This window comes from Dromaius novaehollandiae, chromosome 1, assembly GCF_036370855.1.
Source record: "Dromaius novaehollandiae isolate bDroNov1 chromosome 1, bDroNov1.hap1, whole genome shotgun sequence".
Lineage (NCBI taxonomy): Eukaryota > Metazoa > Chordata > Aves > Casuariiformes > Dromaiidae > Dromaius > Dromaius novaehollandiae.
Genome location: NC_088098.1, coordinates 23,444,660 through 23,459,809, shown reverse-complemented (window position 1 = coordinate 23,459,809; position 15,150 = coordinate 23,444,660). Strand labels below are relative to the sequence as shown.

At 54.6% G+C, this 15,150-nt stretch overlaps 1 protein-coding gene and 1 long non-coding RNA gene across 2 annotated transcripts; both read right to left on the bottom strand.

Annotated features, from left to right (window-relative positions):
* Positions 1-1,370: 1,370 nt before the first annotated feature.
* On the bottom strand, positions 1,371-3,105 carry LOC135327570 (uncharacterized). Its single transcript, XR_010387890.1, has 4 exons — positions 3,048-3,105; positions 2,560-2,613; positions 2,358-2,441; positions 1,371-1,538 (listed from the first exon to the last, which is right to left on the bottom strand). It is a non-coding gene; the product is annotated as an uncharacterized LOC135327570 (long non-coding RNA).
* Positions 3,106-9,799: 6,694 nt separating this feature from the next.
* On the bottom strand, positions 9,800-13,909 carry LOC135327243 (ankyrin repeat domain-containing protein 7-like). Its single transcript, XM_064505394.1, has 6 exons — positions 13,474-13,909; positions 12,104-12,218; positions 11,688-11,861; positions 11,488-11,594; positions 10,608-10,745; positions 9,800-10,067 (listed from the first exon to the last, which is right to left on the bottom strand). Exons 1-6 carry the CDS (start codon positions 13,674-13,676, stop codon positions 9,800-9,802), a joined length of 1,005 nt encoding a protein of 334 aa, XP_064361464.1. The 5' UTR covers positions 13,677-13,909.
* Positions 13,910-15,150: the final 1,241 nt, after the last annotated feature.

The following is a 15,150-nucleotide window of genomic DNA, read 5'->3' as shown; positions in this document are numbered from 1 at the left end:
GGCAGAGCTGTGAGGCATACAAATGGTCATCAATGAGCAAAGACAGGAGTAGCTTCTTCATCCACGGGATATCCAAAAACCCCGCCATCTTCACCAAAGGCAAGGATAAGCACTGTGACTGCCTGCCTTCTTCTCTGGCCAGCTGCAGTACAGCCCACAATTACACTTGCACATCTCGTTATTTTCAACACCTCTTCAGCCCTAATTAACCACAACTACGGGGGGCTGTAGGACCAAGGACCCTCGCTCACTAGACAGAGCACGACAACCACTTGCTTTGTGCAGGCCCCAGATGAAAGCGCCTTGCTTCAGCTGCTATTAACCCCTGAATTCGGGATGCCTGGACATTCCCAGGCAGCATCGTACAGGGTTCCACAAATGACACCACAGGGACTCCTCTTCACCTCTTCACGGAAAACAACACACACCAAGATGCCAAGGAGCAGCCATTCTGCAGAGCCTAAGCAGTTCCTCCTCACTGAAGGCTTGTCTCCACCAACTCAGACCAAGCACACCGAAAATAACACTGCCTAGCAATGTGGGATTCCTTCATTAGTTGCAGCTGCGCATCTTTGGAGTTCCTCAAGTTACTTTACAGATTTACACCTTCCAGCCAAGGAATCCATAGCCACTAAACAGGGAAGGTGCTCAGAGGCCGGGCAACGGAACTCTTGCCACAGTCCGAGGATGCCAGTTAGGGCTCGGCGACAAAGCGCTTGGCACCAAGGCAATTCCACAAGCTAACCTGCAGAATGCCTTTAAGGCAGGAACCCCTGAAGCGCGGCTGCCTGATGGCTTAAGCACCACGACGGGTATAAAGCAGCAAACATTCAAGCCAGCACACCAGTGTCCAACCTTTACCTCAGACAGTGTTAAGTAGGACGCAGCAGAGCGCCCCATGAAAACTCTCAAAACCAGAGAGCCTGGGAATGGACCAACTGCAGCCAATCACCTGCAGGCTGCAGGAAATGACTTCCCCTAGGCTCCCCAGGACAATCTCTTCTGAAAATTTCCCCCCCCACACACAGAGCTAGCCTCAGGAGCTCAGGAAAACAAAAGTCATGACTGGCTTACAGAGGCAGAGCCACGCAGCTCTTTCTGAAGAACTTTGATTCTAGCAGTCTGTTGCTGGACTCTGCCTTCCAGGCTGGCGTTTGCAAGTTCAAGCCTTGAAAAGAAACACAGGTCTCGTTATGGGAAGACACAAGAGCACAAATACTGACACAACAGTGGGAAATAACATCATCTAAAGCAAAAGCTTCTCTCAAAATTGTGCATTAACTTGCTGTGATGCAGCAAGGTAATCCTGTTGCTTTTACACTGTCCCAGAAAGCAAAGCCTTGCTTCACCGTGACAGTTCCTTACCGTCCCACTCGTTCTTCCAGAGGTTTTAGGCTAACAGTTCCTGAGGAGGCTTCCAGAAGGTCTTGCAGTTGCTGGGAAACAGCTACCACTTCTCTTTGTTTCTTTTCCAGGGCCGTCTTCAAGTCCTGAGCACAACGCTCGGACTGAACACGCTGTTCTTCCGACTCCTGCAACTGTAAAACCACAACCAGGACCCACGCGAGTCAGCTGCGTTTTCCGTACGGACAAGGCGACTGCTTCGACTCTCAAGTCGTCTCTCCAAAACCCTGCTGCTTCATCCTCTTTCATACTGGCCTCTCCCATCCCCATCTCAATTTCCTACGGGCGGCCGTAAACAACGCCGGAACACCAGGCCTACTCTTTCAATGACTCGTGATGCTCCTAGCGCCCATGTGGTCACTCCTCCACGGGAAGCATCAGCAACCTCCTGCTGTAGCTCTCTGGCCATACCCTAATGAACTAGTTACATGCGTATGAAGAAAAGGGTAGGAACACGGACTACGTTCTTCCTTTCACTCACTGCATCAGTCTTCAGAGTGAGCTCAAAGATAAGCAATTTTGCCCACCACCAGCAGGCGCCTGCACAACTGAAGACCGCTAGCTATCCTGGTCACCTGAGGACATCTAATCTGTTGGCATCTCTTCACGAGGGTTGCTGTTTCCTAATTCATTAAAAAAGGGCTTAGTATTAGTGGGCTTGAGCAGTTTTTCTTCTCTTTTAAGACAATGCAAAATGTGCTGTCCTGCACAGCAAGAGCTAGGGTCTGACTGCAGATATTACTCTGACCATCAAAGCCAGGGCTTCCTACTTCCAACCCAGGGCTTTCGTCCTTTGCACAGTTCTTCCATTTCACAAAGGGAAAGAAATGAATTCTGCAATACTTCTGAAGTATATCTGGAATCTGCTACTCTCTGCAGTCTCCCTCCTGCACTCATTTGGGAATAACAGCTCCCTTTACACTAACATCTTCACGGGTCTTTAACACAGTCACCTGTCCGTCGTACTGGAAATCTGTATCTGTTCGTGTGGCAGCAGCCTCGTGTCCTGCACGCTTCTCTCTCGCATCTGCGGACACCTGGTTGAGTGAGAACACAAACAAGCAGAGAGTGGGGCAAGGAGTTTCCACAAACACTTCAGCATCAAGCTGCAGGTGTCATACCCAAGCACGACTTGGATCGTCACTTAAGCATTACCTGCCGTTTCACTGCTGGTTCTGCACTCACGCATGCCGTCAAGGCAGGCAGGCTCTGGAAGTATAACAGGCCTTTCAGAACCCAAAACAGTGCTCCAAGCCTACACTGATTTTTTTTGTTGTGCTTACTGCTTGGCTGCACGGTTCCAAAAACACTCATTTCATTGGGTACCGTGGCAAAGAAGCAGCAACCCTCCCAAGCACTTGCAGAGCCAGAATCTGTACTCTTTCAGTGTTACACTAGAAATCACATTCAAAGGCCAGTTCCTATGAGACCTAGGACATCAGCAGACCCTACTTAGGCACAGTCCTGACTGAACAGCTTGCACAGAGCAGAAGCTGCTCAAGTTCACAGGAGCAGACACATGGCAGAAGCAGCCAAAGGGGTACTGAGCCTCATCAGCGCTAGGGCCCATGTCCTAAACAAGCTCCCAAGCAGTTCCCCCCACGGGGACCCGAGGACCCCACTGCGCCTCTCACTGAAAGCACCTCAGAAAACGAAGGAAAGTCCCTGTCTTCCTCCTGCTTCACTCCTGCTGCCGACGTAACACCTACAAAGGAAGGGAGAAATGACACACCACGAGTCCTTCTTTCACTCTGCTGCTCCCCCCCCGTCAGGCAAGCCCTGCAGCCATGAGTCGGATAACCCTTCAACTACAGAGGAAAAACAGCACTGTCATTCCCCCCCCAGCCCCACCAAGGTGCTCTCGACGCTTCCCAGGTCCTTCTTTGCAGCAGAAGATGCCCAAGCTCAGCATGACACCTCCCACGGCTACAATAAACACTCAACAGATGGTCGGGTAGCATCCAAACGAGGCTCTGGCATGCCAGAGTCCTGGAGTAGGGAGGTTTGGGGGCATCTCCCCTCCAAACTAGGGCTCCAGAGTTTGGCACTCACAATCCCTTTGCACGGTAGAAGAGGAACCCTCAAAGCACTAGCCAAAACATCCTCACATGTGCAGGAAGTCACCAAGGAGCAACGCTCCTTGCACTCCAGCACTACCACAGAACATCTCCCACAGTTGACTTTCCCTACCCTCAACCTTCCCCCCAGCACTGGCTGGCAAGGGGAAAACTGGGGGCTGCACCATCTCACAAGCAGATCACCACTTCCGTTCACTGACGCAGCACAACTAGCAAAGAAACAAAGGGGATCAATGTTTATTAACTCACCTCTCACACCAGCAGGGGCTTCTGCAGCATTCGCAGCTGGAGGACCACCAGCAGCCTCCTCTCCCTCCCCTTCAGGTGACTCCTCCTAGAAGAGGCCAGCCAAAAGAGTGCGAAAGAACAGAAACAAGCATCCTCTGCACAGGCAATCCACACCTTCCAAAATACTCCTCTTCTCGGCACCCACGCAGGGAAAAGTTCTGACTTCTCTTCTACGAGGCCTGCGGTTTTTCCTCAGGAACCTCTTTGAGTAGACAGCAATACCCAACGTCCCAAACGTCCTGCTCCAGTTCTGCAAAGCCCCTGACAAGCACTGCCTGCACACAGTCTGACCCTGGCCTCACCTAGGTTACAACAGCCAGGAGCGCACACACCCTTTCCCCCTCCTTTGCACCAAGGAAAACCAACGGCTGCCTGCTTCTCAGACAACCTTAGTCAAGCCTCCTTCTCTTTCCTCACTTTCACACTTCAACCCAAAACAGTGCTCCAAGCCTACACTGATTTTTTTTGGTTGTGCTTACTACTTGGCTGCACGGTTCCAAAAACACTCATTTCATTGGGTACCGTGGCAAAGAAGCAGCAACCCTCCCAAGCACTTGCAGAGCCAGAATCTGTACTCTTTCAGTGTTACACTAGAAATCACATTCAAAGGCCAATTCCTATGAGACCTAGGACATCAGCAGACCCTACTTAGGCACAGTCCTGACTGAACAGCTTGCACAGAGCAGAAGCTGCTCAGGTTCACAGGAGCAAACACATGGCAGAAGCGGCCAAAGAGGGAACTGAGCCTCATCAGCGCTAGGGCCCACGTCCAAAGCAAACTCCCGAGCGGTTCCCCCCGCCACCGGGGATCCCACTGCGCCCCTCACTGAAAGCACCTCAGAATCCCACGGAGAGTCGCTGTCTTCCTCCTGCTTCACTCCTGCTGCCGACGTAACACCTACAAAGGAAGGGAGAAATGACTGCTGCTCTCCTCCATCAGGCAACCTCTCCCCCACCAGGCCACCACTTCCGTTCACTGACGCAGCACAACTAGCAAAGAAACAAAGGGGATCAATGTTTATTAACTCACCTCTCACACCAGCAGGGGCTTCTGCAGCATTCGCAGCTGGAGGACCACCAGCAGCCTCCTCTCCCTCCCCTTCAGGTGACTCCTCCTAGAAGAGGCCAGCCAAAAGAGTGAGAAAGAACAGAAACAAGCATCCTCTGCACAGGCAATCCACACCTTCCAAAATACTCCTCTTCTCGGCACCCACGCAGGGAAAAGTTCTGACTTCTCTTCTACGAGGCCTGCGGTTTTTCCTCAGGAACCTCTTTGAGTAGACAGCAATACCCAACGTCCCAAACGTCCTGCTCCAGTTCTGCAAAGCCCCTGACAAGCACTGCCTGCACACAGTCTGACCCTGGCCTCACCTAGGTTACAACAGCCAGGAGCGCACACACCCTTTCCCCCTCCTTTGCACCAAGGAAAACCAACGGCTGCCTGCTTCTCAGACAACCTTAGTCAAGCCTCCTTCTCTTTCCTCACTTTCACACTTCAACCCAAAACAGTGCTCCAAGCCTACACTGATTTTTTTTGGTTGTGCTTACTACTTGGCTGCACGGTTCCAAAAACACTCATTTCATTGGGTACCGTGGCAAAGAAGCAGCAACCCTCCCAAGCACTTGCAGAGCCAGAATCTGTACTCTTTCAGTGTTACACTAGAAATCACATTCAAAGGCCAGTTCCTATGAGACCTAGGACATCAGCAGACCCTACTTAGGCACAGTCCTGACTGAACAGCTTGCACAGAGCAGAAGCTGCTCAAGTTCACAGGAGCAAACACATGGCAGAAGCGGCCAAAGAGGGAACTGAGCCTCATCAGCGCTAGGGCCCACGTCCAAAGCAAACTCCCGAGCGGTTCCCCCCGCCACCGGGGATCCCACTGCGCCCCTCACTGAAAGCACCTCAGAATCCCACGGAGAGTCGCTGTCTTCCTCCTGCTTCACTCCTGCTGCCGACGTAACACCTACAAAGGAAGGGAGAAATGACTGCTGCTCTCCTCCATCAGGCAACCTCTCCCCCACCAGGCCACCACTTCCGTTCACTGACTCAGCACAACTAGCAAAGAAACAAAGGGGATCAATGTTTATTAACTCACCTCTCACACCAGCAGGGGCTTCTGCAGCATTCGCAACTTGAGGCTGCTGGTGCTCCTCCTCTCCCTCCCCTTCAGGTGACTCCTCCTAGAAGAGGCCAGCCAAAAGAGTGAGAAAGAACAGAAACAAGCATCCTCTGCACAGGCAATCCACACCTTCCAAAATACTCCTCTTCTCGGCACCCACGCAGGGAAAAGTTCTGACTTCTCTTCTACGAGGCCTGCGGTTTTTCCTCAGGAACCTCTTTGAGTAGACAGCAATACCCAACGTCCCAAACGTCCTGCTCCAGTTCTGCAAAGCCCCTGACAAGCACTGCCTGCACACAGTCTGACCCTGGCCTCACCTAGGTTACAACAGCCAGGAGCGCACACACCCTTTCCCCCTCCTTTGCACCAAGGAAAACCAACGGCTGCCTGCTTCTCAGACAACCTTAGTCAAGCCTCCTTCTCTTTCCTCACTTTCACACTTCAACCCAAAACAGTGCTCCAAGCCTACACTGATTTTTTTTGGTTGTGCTTACTACTTGGCTGCACGGTTCCAAAAACACTCATTTCATTGGGTACCGTGGCAAAGAAGCAGCAACCCTCCCAAGCACTTGCAGAGCCAGAATCTGTACTCTTTCAGTGTTACACTAGAAATCACATTCAAAGGCCAGTTCCTATGAGACCTAGGACATCAGCAGACCCTACTTAGGCACAGTCCTGACTGAACAGCTTGCACAGAGCAGAAGCTGCTCAAGTTCACAGGAGCAAACACATGGCAGAAGCGGCCAAAGAGGGAACTGAGCCTCATCAGCGCTAGGGCCCACGTCCAAAGCAAACTCCCGAGCGGTTCCCCCCGCCACCGGGGATCCCACTGCGCCCCTCACTGAAAGCACCTCAGAATCCCACGGAGAGTCGCTGTCTTCCTCCTGCTTCACTCCTGCTGCCGACGTAACACCTACAAAGGAAGGGAGAAATGACTGCTGCTCTCCTCCATCAGGCAACCTCTCCCCCACCAGGCCACCACTTCCGTTCACTGACTCAGCACAACTAGCAAAGAAACAAAGGGGATCAATGTTTATTAACTCACCTCTCACACCAGCAGGGGCTTCTGCAGCATTCGCAACTTGAGGCTGCTGGTGCTCCTCCTCTCCCTCCCCTTCAGGTGACTCCTCCTAGAAGAGGCCAGCCAAAAGAGTGAGAAAGAACAGAAACAAGCATCCTCTGCACAGGCAATCCACACCTTCCAAAATACTCCTCTTCTCGGCACCCACGCAGGGAAAAGTTCTGACTTCTCTTCTACGAGGCCTGCGGTTTTTCCTCAGGAACCTCTTTGAGTAGACAGCAATACCCAACGTCCCAAACGTCCTGCTCCAGTTCTGCAAAGCCCCTGACAAGCACTGCCTGCACACAGTCTGACCCTGGCCTCACCTAGGTTACAACAGCCAGGAGCGCACACACCCTTTCCCCCTCCTTTGCACCAAGGAAAACCAACGGCTGCCTGCTTCTCAGACAACCTTAGTCAAGCCTCCTTCTCTTTCCTCACTTTCACACTTCAACCCAAAACAGTGCTCCAAGCCTACACTGATTTTTTTTGGTTGTGCTTACTACTTGGCTGCACGGTTCCAAAAACACTCATTTCATTGGGTACCGTGGCAAAGAAGCAGCAACCCTCCCAAGCACTTGCAGAGCCAGAATCTGTACTCTTTCAGTGTTACACTAGAAATCACATTCAAAGGCCAGTTCCTATGAGACCTAGGACATCAGCAGACCCTACTTAGGCACAGTCCTGACTGAACAGCTTGCACAGAGCAGAAGCTGCTCAAGTTCACAGGAGCAAACACATGGCAGAAGCGGCCAAAGAGGGAACTGAGCCTCATCAGCGCTAGGGCCCACGTCCAAAGCAAACTCCCGAGCGGTTCCCCCCGCCACCGGGGATCCCACTGCGCCCCTCACTGAAAGCACCTCAGAATCCCACGGAGAGTCGCTGTCTTCCTCCTGCTTCACTCCTGCTGCCGACGTAACACCTACAAAGGAAGGGAGAAATGACTGCTGCTCTCCTCCATCAGGCAACCTCTCCCCCACCAGGCCACCACTTCCGTTCACTGACTCAGCACAACTAGCAAAGAAACAAAGGGGATCAATGTTTATTAACTCACCTCTCACACCAGCAGGGGCTTCTGCAGCATTCGCAACTTGAGGCTGCTGGTGCTCCTCCTCTCCCTCCCCTTCAGGTGACTCCTCCTAGAAGAGGCCAGCCAAAAGAGTGAGAAAGAACAGAAACAAGCATCCTCTGCACAGGCAATCCACACCTTCCAAAATACTCCTCTTCTCGGCACCCACGCAGGGAAAAGTTCTGACTTCTCTTCTACGAGGCCTGCGGTTTTTCCTCAGGAACCTCTTTGAGTAGACAGCAATACCCAACGTCCCAAACGTCCTGCTCCAGTTCTGCAAAGCCCCTGACAAGCACTGCCTGCACACAGTCTGACCCTGGCCTCACCTAGGTTACAACAGCCAGGAGCGCACACACCCTTTCCCCCTCCTTTGCACCAAGGAAAACCAACGGCTGCCTGCTTCTCAGACAACCTTAGTCAAGCCTCCTTCTCTTTCCTCACTTTCACACTTCAAACCACTATCACATCTTACTAGGCTGCAGTAGCTCTTCACAGACAACATCTGCGACAGTCTCTCAAAGGTCACTGAAAGAAACAGAGCCCGCTTAAAAATCAAACATGCCTGCATCTCCAGCAGTACAGGGGGGGTTTCAGCACCAGAATCGGATTCTTCATCACAGCCCACTCCCAACGCCAAACACCTCATCTGGATAAACAAACAAACAGGAAAAAAGAGAGGGGAAACAGGCGGTGTGAGATCACGCACAAGCCTGGAATGCCATCCGCATCAGGCAGCAGAAAAAAAGACCCGCTTGAGCAACTGCCCCCCCAAGCACACTTGAGGAACCTGACAAGGAGGAAGGAAGAGCCAGGGCATGAAGCATTTCTGCAGATTTTGATCAATAAATGCCCTTCTTCCATATCCGTCACAATTCTATCACCAAAGTTACTGGAAACAAAGAGCAAGGTCTGGAGGACAAAAGAATAGGCAGTCTAGGAGCTGATCAACTTTCACGGTCTAGAAATCTGACTCAGATGAGGAAAACCATGTGGTCGTTTTTCTTGTCACCTACTGCTCTTTCCCCCCACAACAGCAAGACTGCTGCATGCTCTGCTGCGGCTACAAGTCTTGCAGGAAACAGCTCACAGCAGCAGAAAGGGTGCAGGCAGGAGACCGCTTTGCGGGAGGAAACCACCTGCCTGGAAACGTGCTTTCGCTCAAATCCAGACAGGTCCTCCCTGCAAGTCAGTCGTTTCGTGGGAAAAGTTGCCTGGTGAGGCACTTTACCTTGGCAGCTAAACAGCGTCTTTCTTTCTCACAAGCAGGAAGGCTGTCATCACTCTCCTCTTCCTCCATCAGGCTTGAAAAGAAAAGGCAAGAAGGACCGCGTCTCTCTCCCGTCTTTCCTCTTTTTAGGCAGGTTAAAGTATTTGGGAAAAGGTACTGTTCAACTCTCACCTTACAAAGTAGCCATGCGAAATGTCGTCTCTCACTGTTCAAATAGCAATTGGCATGATTAATTCTTAGCACCTTTGAATGTCAACAGTGCCTACAGGCATGTAACATGGACAATTCCACAGGCCTACCTGGAGTGAAACAGCCATGCGAGACAGCACGAACAAAAGCATGCCCCAAACCACCGATTTTTTTTTTTTTTTTTTTTTTTTTTTAAGAAAAAAAGGAAAGCCCCTGTCTATAAACATGGGGAAATCCAACAGGCAACAACCCTCCGAATGGACGGCTAACACACTAATTATAGAAGCACCCTCACAGCCTCGCAAGACATGGGTCCAGTCAGCAACACAGAAGCGCATTTACAAAACTTTAGTGGAGGCCTCAGATGGAGTAGCACACAAAGTCAGTGCTGAACATGATAAGCTTCAACAACACAAGCCACCAAAAGAAAAGGCCGTGGGGATTTTCCTCCTCAGCTCCTCCACGGTTAGGGATCCTACCTCCGCCAGCCAGAGCACAGGCACCCAATGCAAAGCCAGCAGCTCCTGCTCCGGGAGGCGTGCTAAGCACTGGCATGCCTCTTGTGCCGCCTGCAGAAGCTTCTCCCGCATTTTTCTTCTCTGTGCAGTCTGCCAGGTGTTGACTAACACTGTGTACAGAAAGAAAGGAAATACCGTCACTAAGAACAGCAGCATCCTTGCATACACCGCTTCTAGAATACAAATAGCCATTTATTCTCCATCCTACGCCTATTCAGAGCCAACTGGTAAGGTCGCACACACATGCTAGTTACACACACCCAGGCCCCCTTCTTTCCTGCTTCCCTCCATACAGGCTAGGAGAAAGGGAGAAGAAATGAGCTCTAGATTTGGGGTCAAGCGCTGGTCTGGGCAGGGGCTTATATACACTTCACTTGGCAAAGACACACTTTTCAGACTTTGCGTTGCTCGGACGTGAGCTCAGCATTGCAAACTTGAAACCTAACGGAGCATTTTGGGTGGAAGTCGAGGAAAATTTCCCAATTCACACTTGACACGGGAGCAACACGTACCAGAAGATTCCATCTCGCCCAGCTTCAGCAAAGGTCTCCGTGCATCACTAAACCTTGCTGCTGTTACCAAGCGTGCCCTTAAGCCAACACGCACATCCAGACAACTTAGCAACTCTGACGGTGACCTAAAGCACTTACTGAGCGTGCCCAGAAGTAGCAGCATAATCTTCTGCTGTCCGTCCCAGAATGTCTTTCTGGGAAAGATCAGCACTGTAGCCAAGAAGAACTTCTATGATGCTCATGTCCCCAGCAGAAGCAGCAAGCATAAGAGGGGTCCTAGAGCATCCAAAAGATGAGAGGAAATGTATCAGCCGATACACACGTTTCACTGCCGTTACTTTCATCCCTGTTTGCTCCCCAAACAACTACTTCCCCCTTTCCCACAGGCAGAAGGAAAGCAAAGCCAACTACACGGAAGCACAGGAGAACTCGGGTCGGAAGGGGCCTCGAGACCGCTCGCAGCCAAACACCACCCCAAAGCACGCGCAGCTACGAGGCCACACCGGGTTGCTCAGCGCTTTACTCGGTCTGGTCTTCCAAGCCGCCAAGCAGGGAGGCTGCACAACCTCCTCGCGCAACCCGTTCCGACATGTCACCGTCCTCACGGCAAAGAAGATTCTCCTCACATCCACTTGGAACCTCTCTCGTCTCAATGCGCACCCGTTGTCAAAGCGAGTGTCAGGACAGAGAGACAACGCTGCCCGCGAGACAGCATTTACATACCAACTACGCCTGGGCTGTAAAAACCCGCTCCTGCCTAACAGCAATGCTGCCGAACTAACGGCAAGTTCCCTGCCTCGTGGCGACCAGACACAATGCTTTCTGGCAGTCCTCAAGGCGGAAGGCGTCCAGTGAGGCATGACAGCAGCCAAGCGCAGAGCACTTTTCAAAAGCCACGCAGAGGGAACTGCTTCTCTGTGGCTACTTGTGCCTTTTAGAGGCTCACGCCCACGCCTCTCCTCAGTCAAACTTGAAGAATACTCAGGAGACCCACACCCTGTTGTGACGAGCCCTTCACCTTTCAGGCTGATCTCGAGTGTGCACGTCAGCTCCTTTTCTAAGCAGGAACTCCACCATCTCTTTGTGATGCTCGGACACGGCAAGAGCGAGGGGCGTGTATCCCACCTGAAAGCATAAATCCCCCCCAGTTAGAAAAACACAGAGAAGTGAAGCAACTTTTGCTTTCCAAGAGACGCCTTACCCACATTCTACGCTTACCTTATTCTGCGCATCAATATGGGCATTGTGCTCCAGTAACTGCCCTGCTAGAGAGGTGTTAGGAGCAAGGGCAGCGAGGTGAAGGGCAGTGTTGCCGAGAGCATCTGCAAGATTAGGGTCGGCACCATGCGCTAGCAGAATGGCGACACATTGTTCTTGCTGGCACTGTACCGCCTGGAAACAACACCGGGAAAAAGAAACATTTCCAGCAACTACGTTTCCCTCTGTCACAACTCCCACCGCTTGCCAACCTCAGAAAACAAGAACGCGGTCAAAGATTAGGTACCGGATGCCTATTCGGCACCAAGCACAACGCGATCTCCACCCATACCCAGGTCACGAATCACCCAAGAGATGGATCGCTCAGTGCTTAACTTCTAAGTCCTACCTACAACAGCATCACATACTCCACGTACCTTCATCAGTGGCGATCTCTCAAAATTATCACGAGGATTGAGCTTGCACTTCCTCTCTACTAAGTACGAAACAACCTCCGCATGTCCATTAGCGCAAGCAAGATGCAGAGGTGTCCTAAAAAGTAAATATATTACATTAACACAGACAGAGAGAAAGCTGAAGAGACCGCTCCTGCCTATGTCACGTGTGTAGGGCCACTGCTTTCCGGTTCCAAAAAACAAGCTTAGAAAAAGTTTCTCATCCCTTCAGCAATGACGGCAGTTGCACGCCCAAAGGCAGAGACCGGCTAGGAAACATCCACCTCACCCCCCCCACTCGTTTATGAAGACGACGTTCACTCCGCTCCGCACCCGGCTCCCTGCAGACGCAGTCCTGCGCCCAGGCACAGGATTCTTCCCGCACAGCCTCAGGCTGCCGCTCTGAAACTGCTGCCCTCCATCCCTCTGCCCAGGCAACTGGCCGCTGCCTCCAGCAGCACTACGCACACCGCCCAGCAAGGACGACCAAGGCTCGGGCGCCTTAAGCCTGCGGCAAGGGAACCTCGAGCTTCCGCCAGCATCGCTCACGTGACAACACCGTGCCAGAGGCTAAGGAGATGGGTTGCAGGACACCATCACATCAGCCCCGCGCTGTGCTTTTCGGGAATTCGTGCCTTCTCTCCTTCCCCCGAGCTTACTACTGCAGCAAACACGAGGACGCGCTCACTCCCAAGGGCCCTCGGCAACACCTGGCAAACCAGAGAGCAGAAACCTTCCCCCTCGACCCTGTCATGCCGACAGCAGCAGAGCAGCCCTCTGTCTTGCCCCCAGCTGTGACTGCCCTTCTCACACAGCGTCCACCCCGAGGGAGCACGACTGCCTTTCCACCAGCCCTCACCAGCTGAAGGAAACGGCACTTCCTGCCTTCCTTCCAGGCAAAGCCGTGCCGTGCTGTGCCGCGCCTGGAAGACAGGAGGCCCTTCAAACTGCCAAACGCCTCAGCTCAAACCACCGCAGCCGACGCGGCTACGAAGGATCCCGCGAGCACCTCGAGAGGGCTGCTGCCACGCAGGCAGCACAGGCGACGCTGCGGGAGAGGCCGCTCGCAAAACCTGCCCCCTCGTTTCCGCCCTCCTCAGCCTCGCCTCGCCTCGCCTCGCCCAGCAAAGGAGACCTCTCTGCCGGCAGCACGGGCCCGCCGCAGCCTCGCAGCTGCGCCGGCGCCTCCGGGCACGCGGCCGGGCCGCCGCCGCCGCCGCCCCCTCCGCCCGCCGCCGCGGCCACAGCCGGCACCGCCGCCGCGGCCCGGCCCTCGCGGCCGCCCCTCGCGCCGCCCCCACGCTCGCGGCACCGCCCAGAGCCCGGCCCGCGGGCGCCACCGCCCCCCTCACCGCTTCGCCTGGTCCCGCCCGTTGAGGCCGGGTCTCAGCAGCCACCGTGGCCGCCGCACCTGCGCCAGGTCGCCGCTGGCGGCCGCGCGGTGCAGCTTGCCCAGCTCATTCTCGCGGAGCTCGTAGGCGGCGCCCATGCAGGGCAGGGAAGCGCTGCCGCGCGCAGGCGGCCCCTTGCCGAAGAGCCCCAGGAGCCTCTTCATGCTGCAGCAGGGACGCAGACACGGACACGGCCCCGCCTCGGGCGGGGGCAGAGGAGCCGAGCCCCGGTGGGCCGCGGGGCTGGGGGCACCGGGCTCGCAGTCCCCGGGCCGGGGCCGGGGCCGGGGCCGAGGGCAGGGCGCAGCGAGGCTCCGAGAGAGGCGCCCAGCGAGGACGCGCCGGTGCTGCGGCAGCAGCGGCCACACGCTGAGGGCGCTGCCTCCAGAGGCCGATGCGCAACAGCCGCGGCGAGGGCGCTCGGGGGCGTCACAGGGCGCCGCGTGACGCCGCGGGGGCGGGGCTCCGGGCGGGCCGGCGGCGAGTCGGCGCTGCCGCCGCCTGCGGGGCGCGGCCGGGGCGGGGGGCGGCGCTGGGGGTTCCCTCCCTGTAGGGGACGAGGCCCAAGTAACAGCACTGTGAACTCGAGCAGCTGCTCCTGGGACCAGAGCCCCAGGGAGGGTCCCAGGCTCACTCCCCTTGGCTCATTGGTGCCACTGCCCTGAGCCGACGTGTGTCTCAGCCACTCCTGAGACTGGGCTGAGAGAAGGTTCCAGAAGCCCAGGAGCTGGCACAAAAAAACAGGCGCACGTAGGAGCCCTGGGTGGGTGGTTTCTCTCTACACTGAACACTGCTGTTGGCAGGTCCAGTGCTGGATCCACAACTGGCGATTCGCTCTCGCTCTCTTGCTTGCTTTCGGGCTTGCTTTCCTTTTCACACAGTTAAGGCCACCTTGGTTCCCCATAAAGCCGCAGAGCTGAGGCAGGTATAATTGTTAGAGGACCAATGTCCGCCGAATATTTGTTCCATTAAGGTTGATGTGTATGAACGGACCTTGAGTGCCGTTTCGCCCTCAACCCATACCGAGGGGATTTGCAAACCTGGGTCACCCTCCCCCCCTTGTAGGTGGGACGTGACACTGCCCCAAGGCAGCGCCTGTGCTTGCATCCAGGCGAGGCCCCAGTAGCAGAGGACGTGCAGCCTCCTTTCCGGGTGCTGGAGGTTCACGCGCGCACAGAAACGCGCTCCCTCAGCTCTGCAGACTCGCCAGCACCCCTGCGCTTGCAGCTCCTGGCAGCGTCAGCTCGGCCTCTCAGCCTGCCCGCTGCCTGTGCCCAGAGCTGGGGCCGCCTGCTCGCTGGCCAGCCCGGCTGAAAGTCTGCTAGCGAACTGCGCACGCCCCTGTGGGCGCCCGGCGGCTCCGGGGAAATAGAAACACGCTGGTCCCCGCAAAGGCTCCAGAAAGCAGGCAACGTGGTTTCTTCAAACACCTCAGCTGCTACTGCTGTTCCTCGGTTTGGGCCCTTCTTGCCAGGCTTTCACTGCTGCTCCTCCTGTTTGTAAATGGAGGCTTGGGGATTTGGGGCTCCTGGTGTTTTCTTGGTTCCTGCAGCTCCCGGCTCCCCTCTCGTAGCCGTGAAGGCAGAGACGATTGCGACAGAGCCTCCCTGAGCAGTTCTTCGCCTTGAGGAGCGGGAG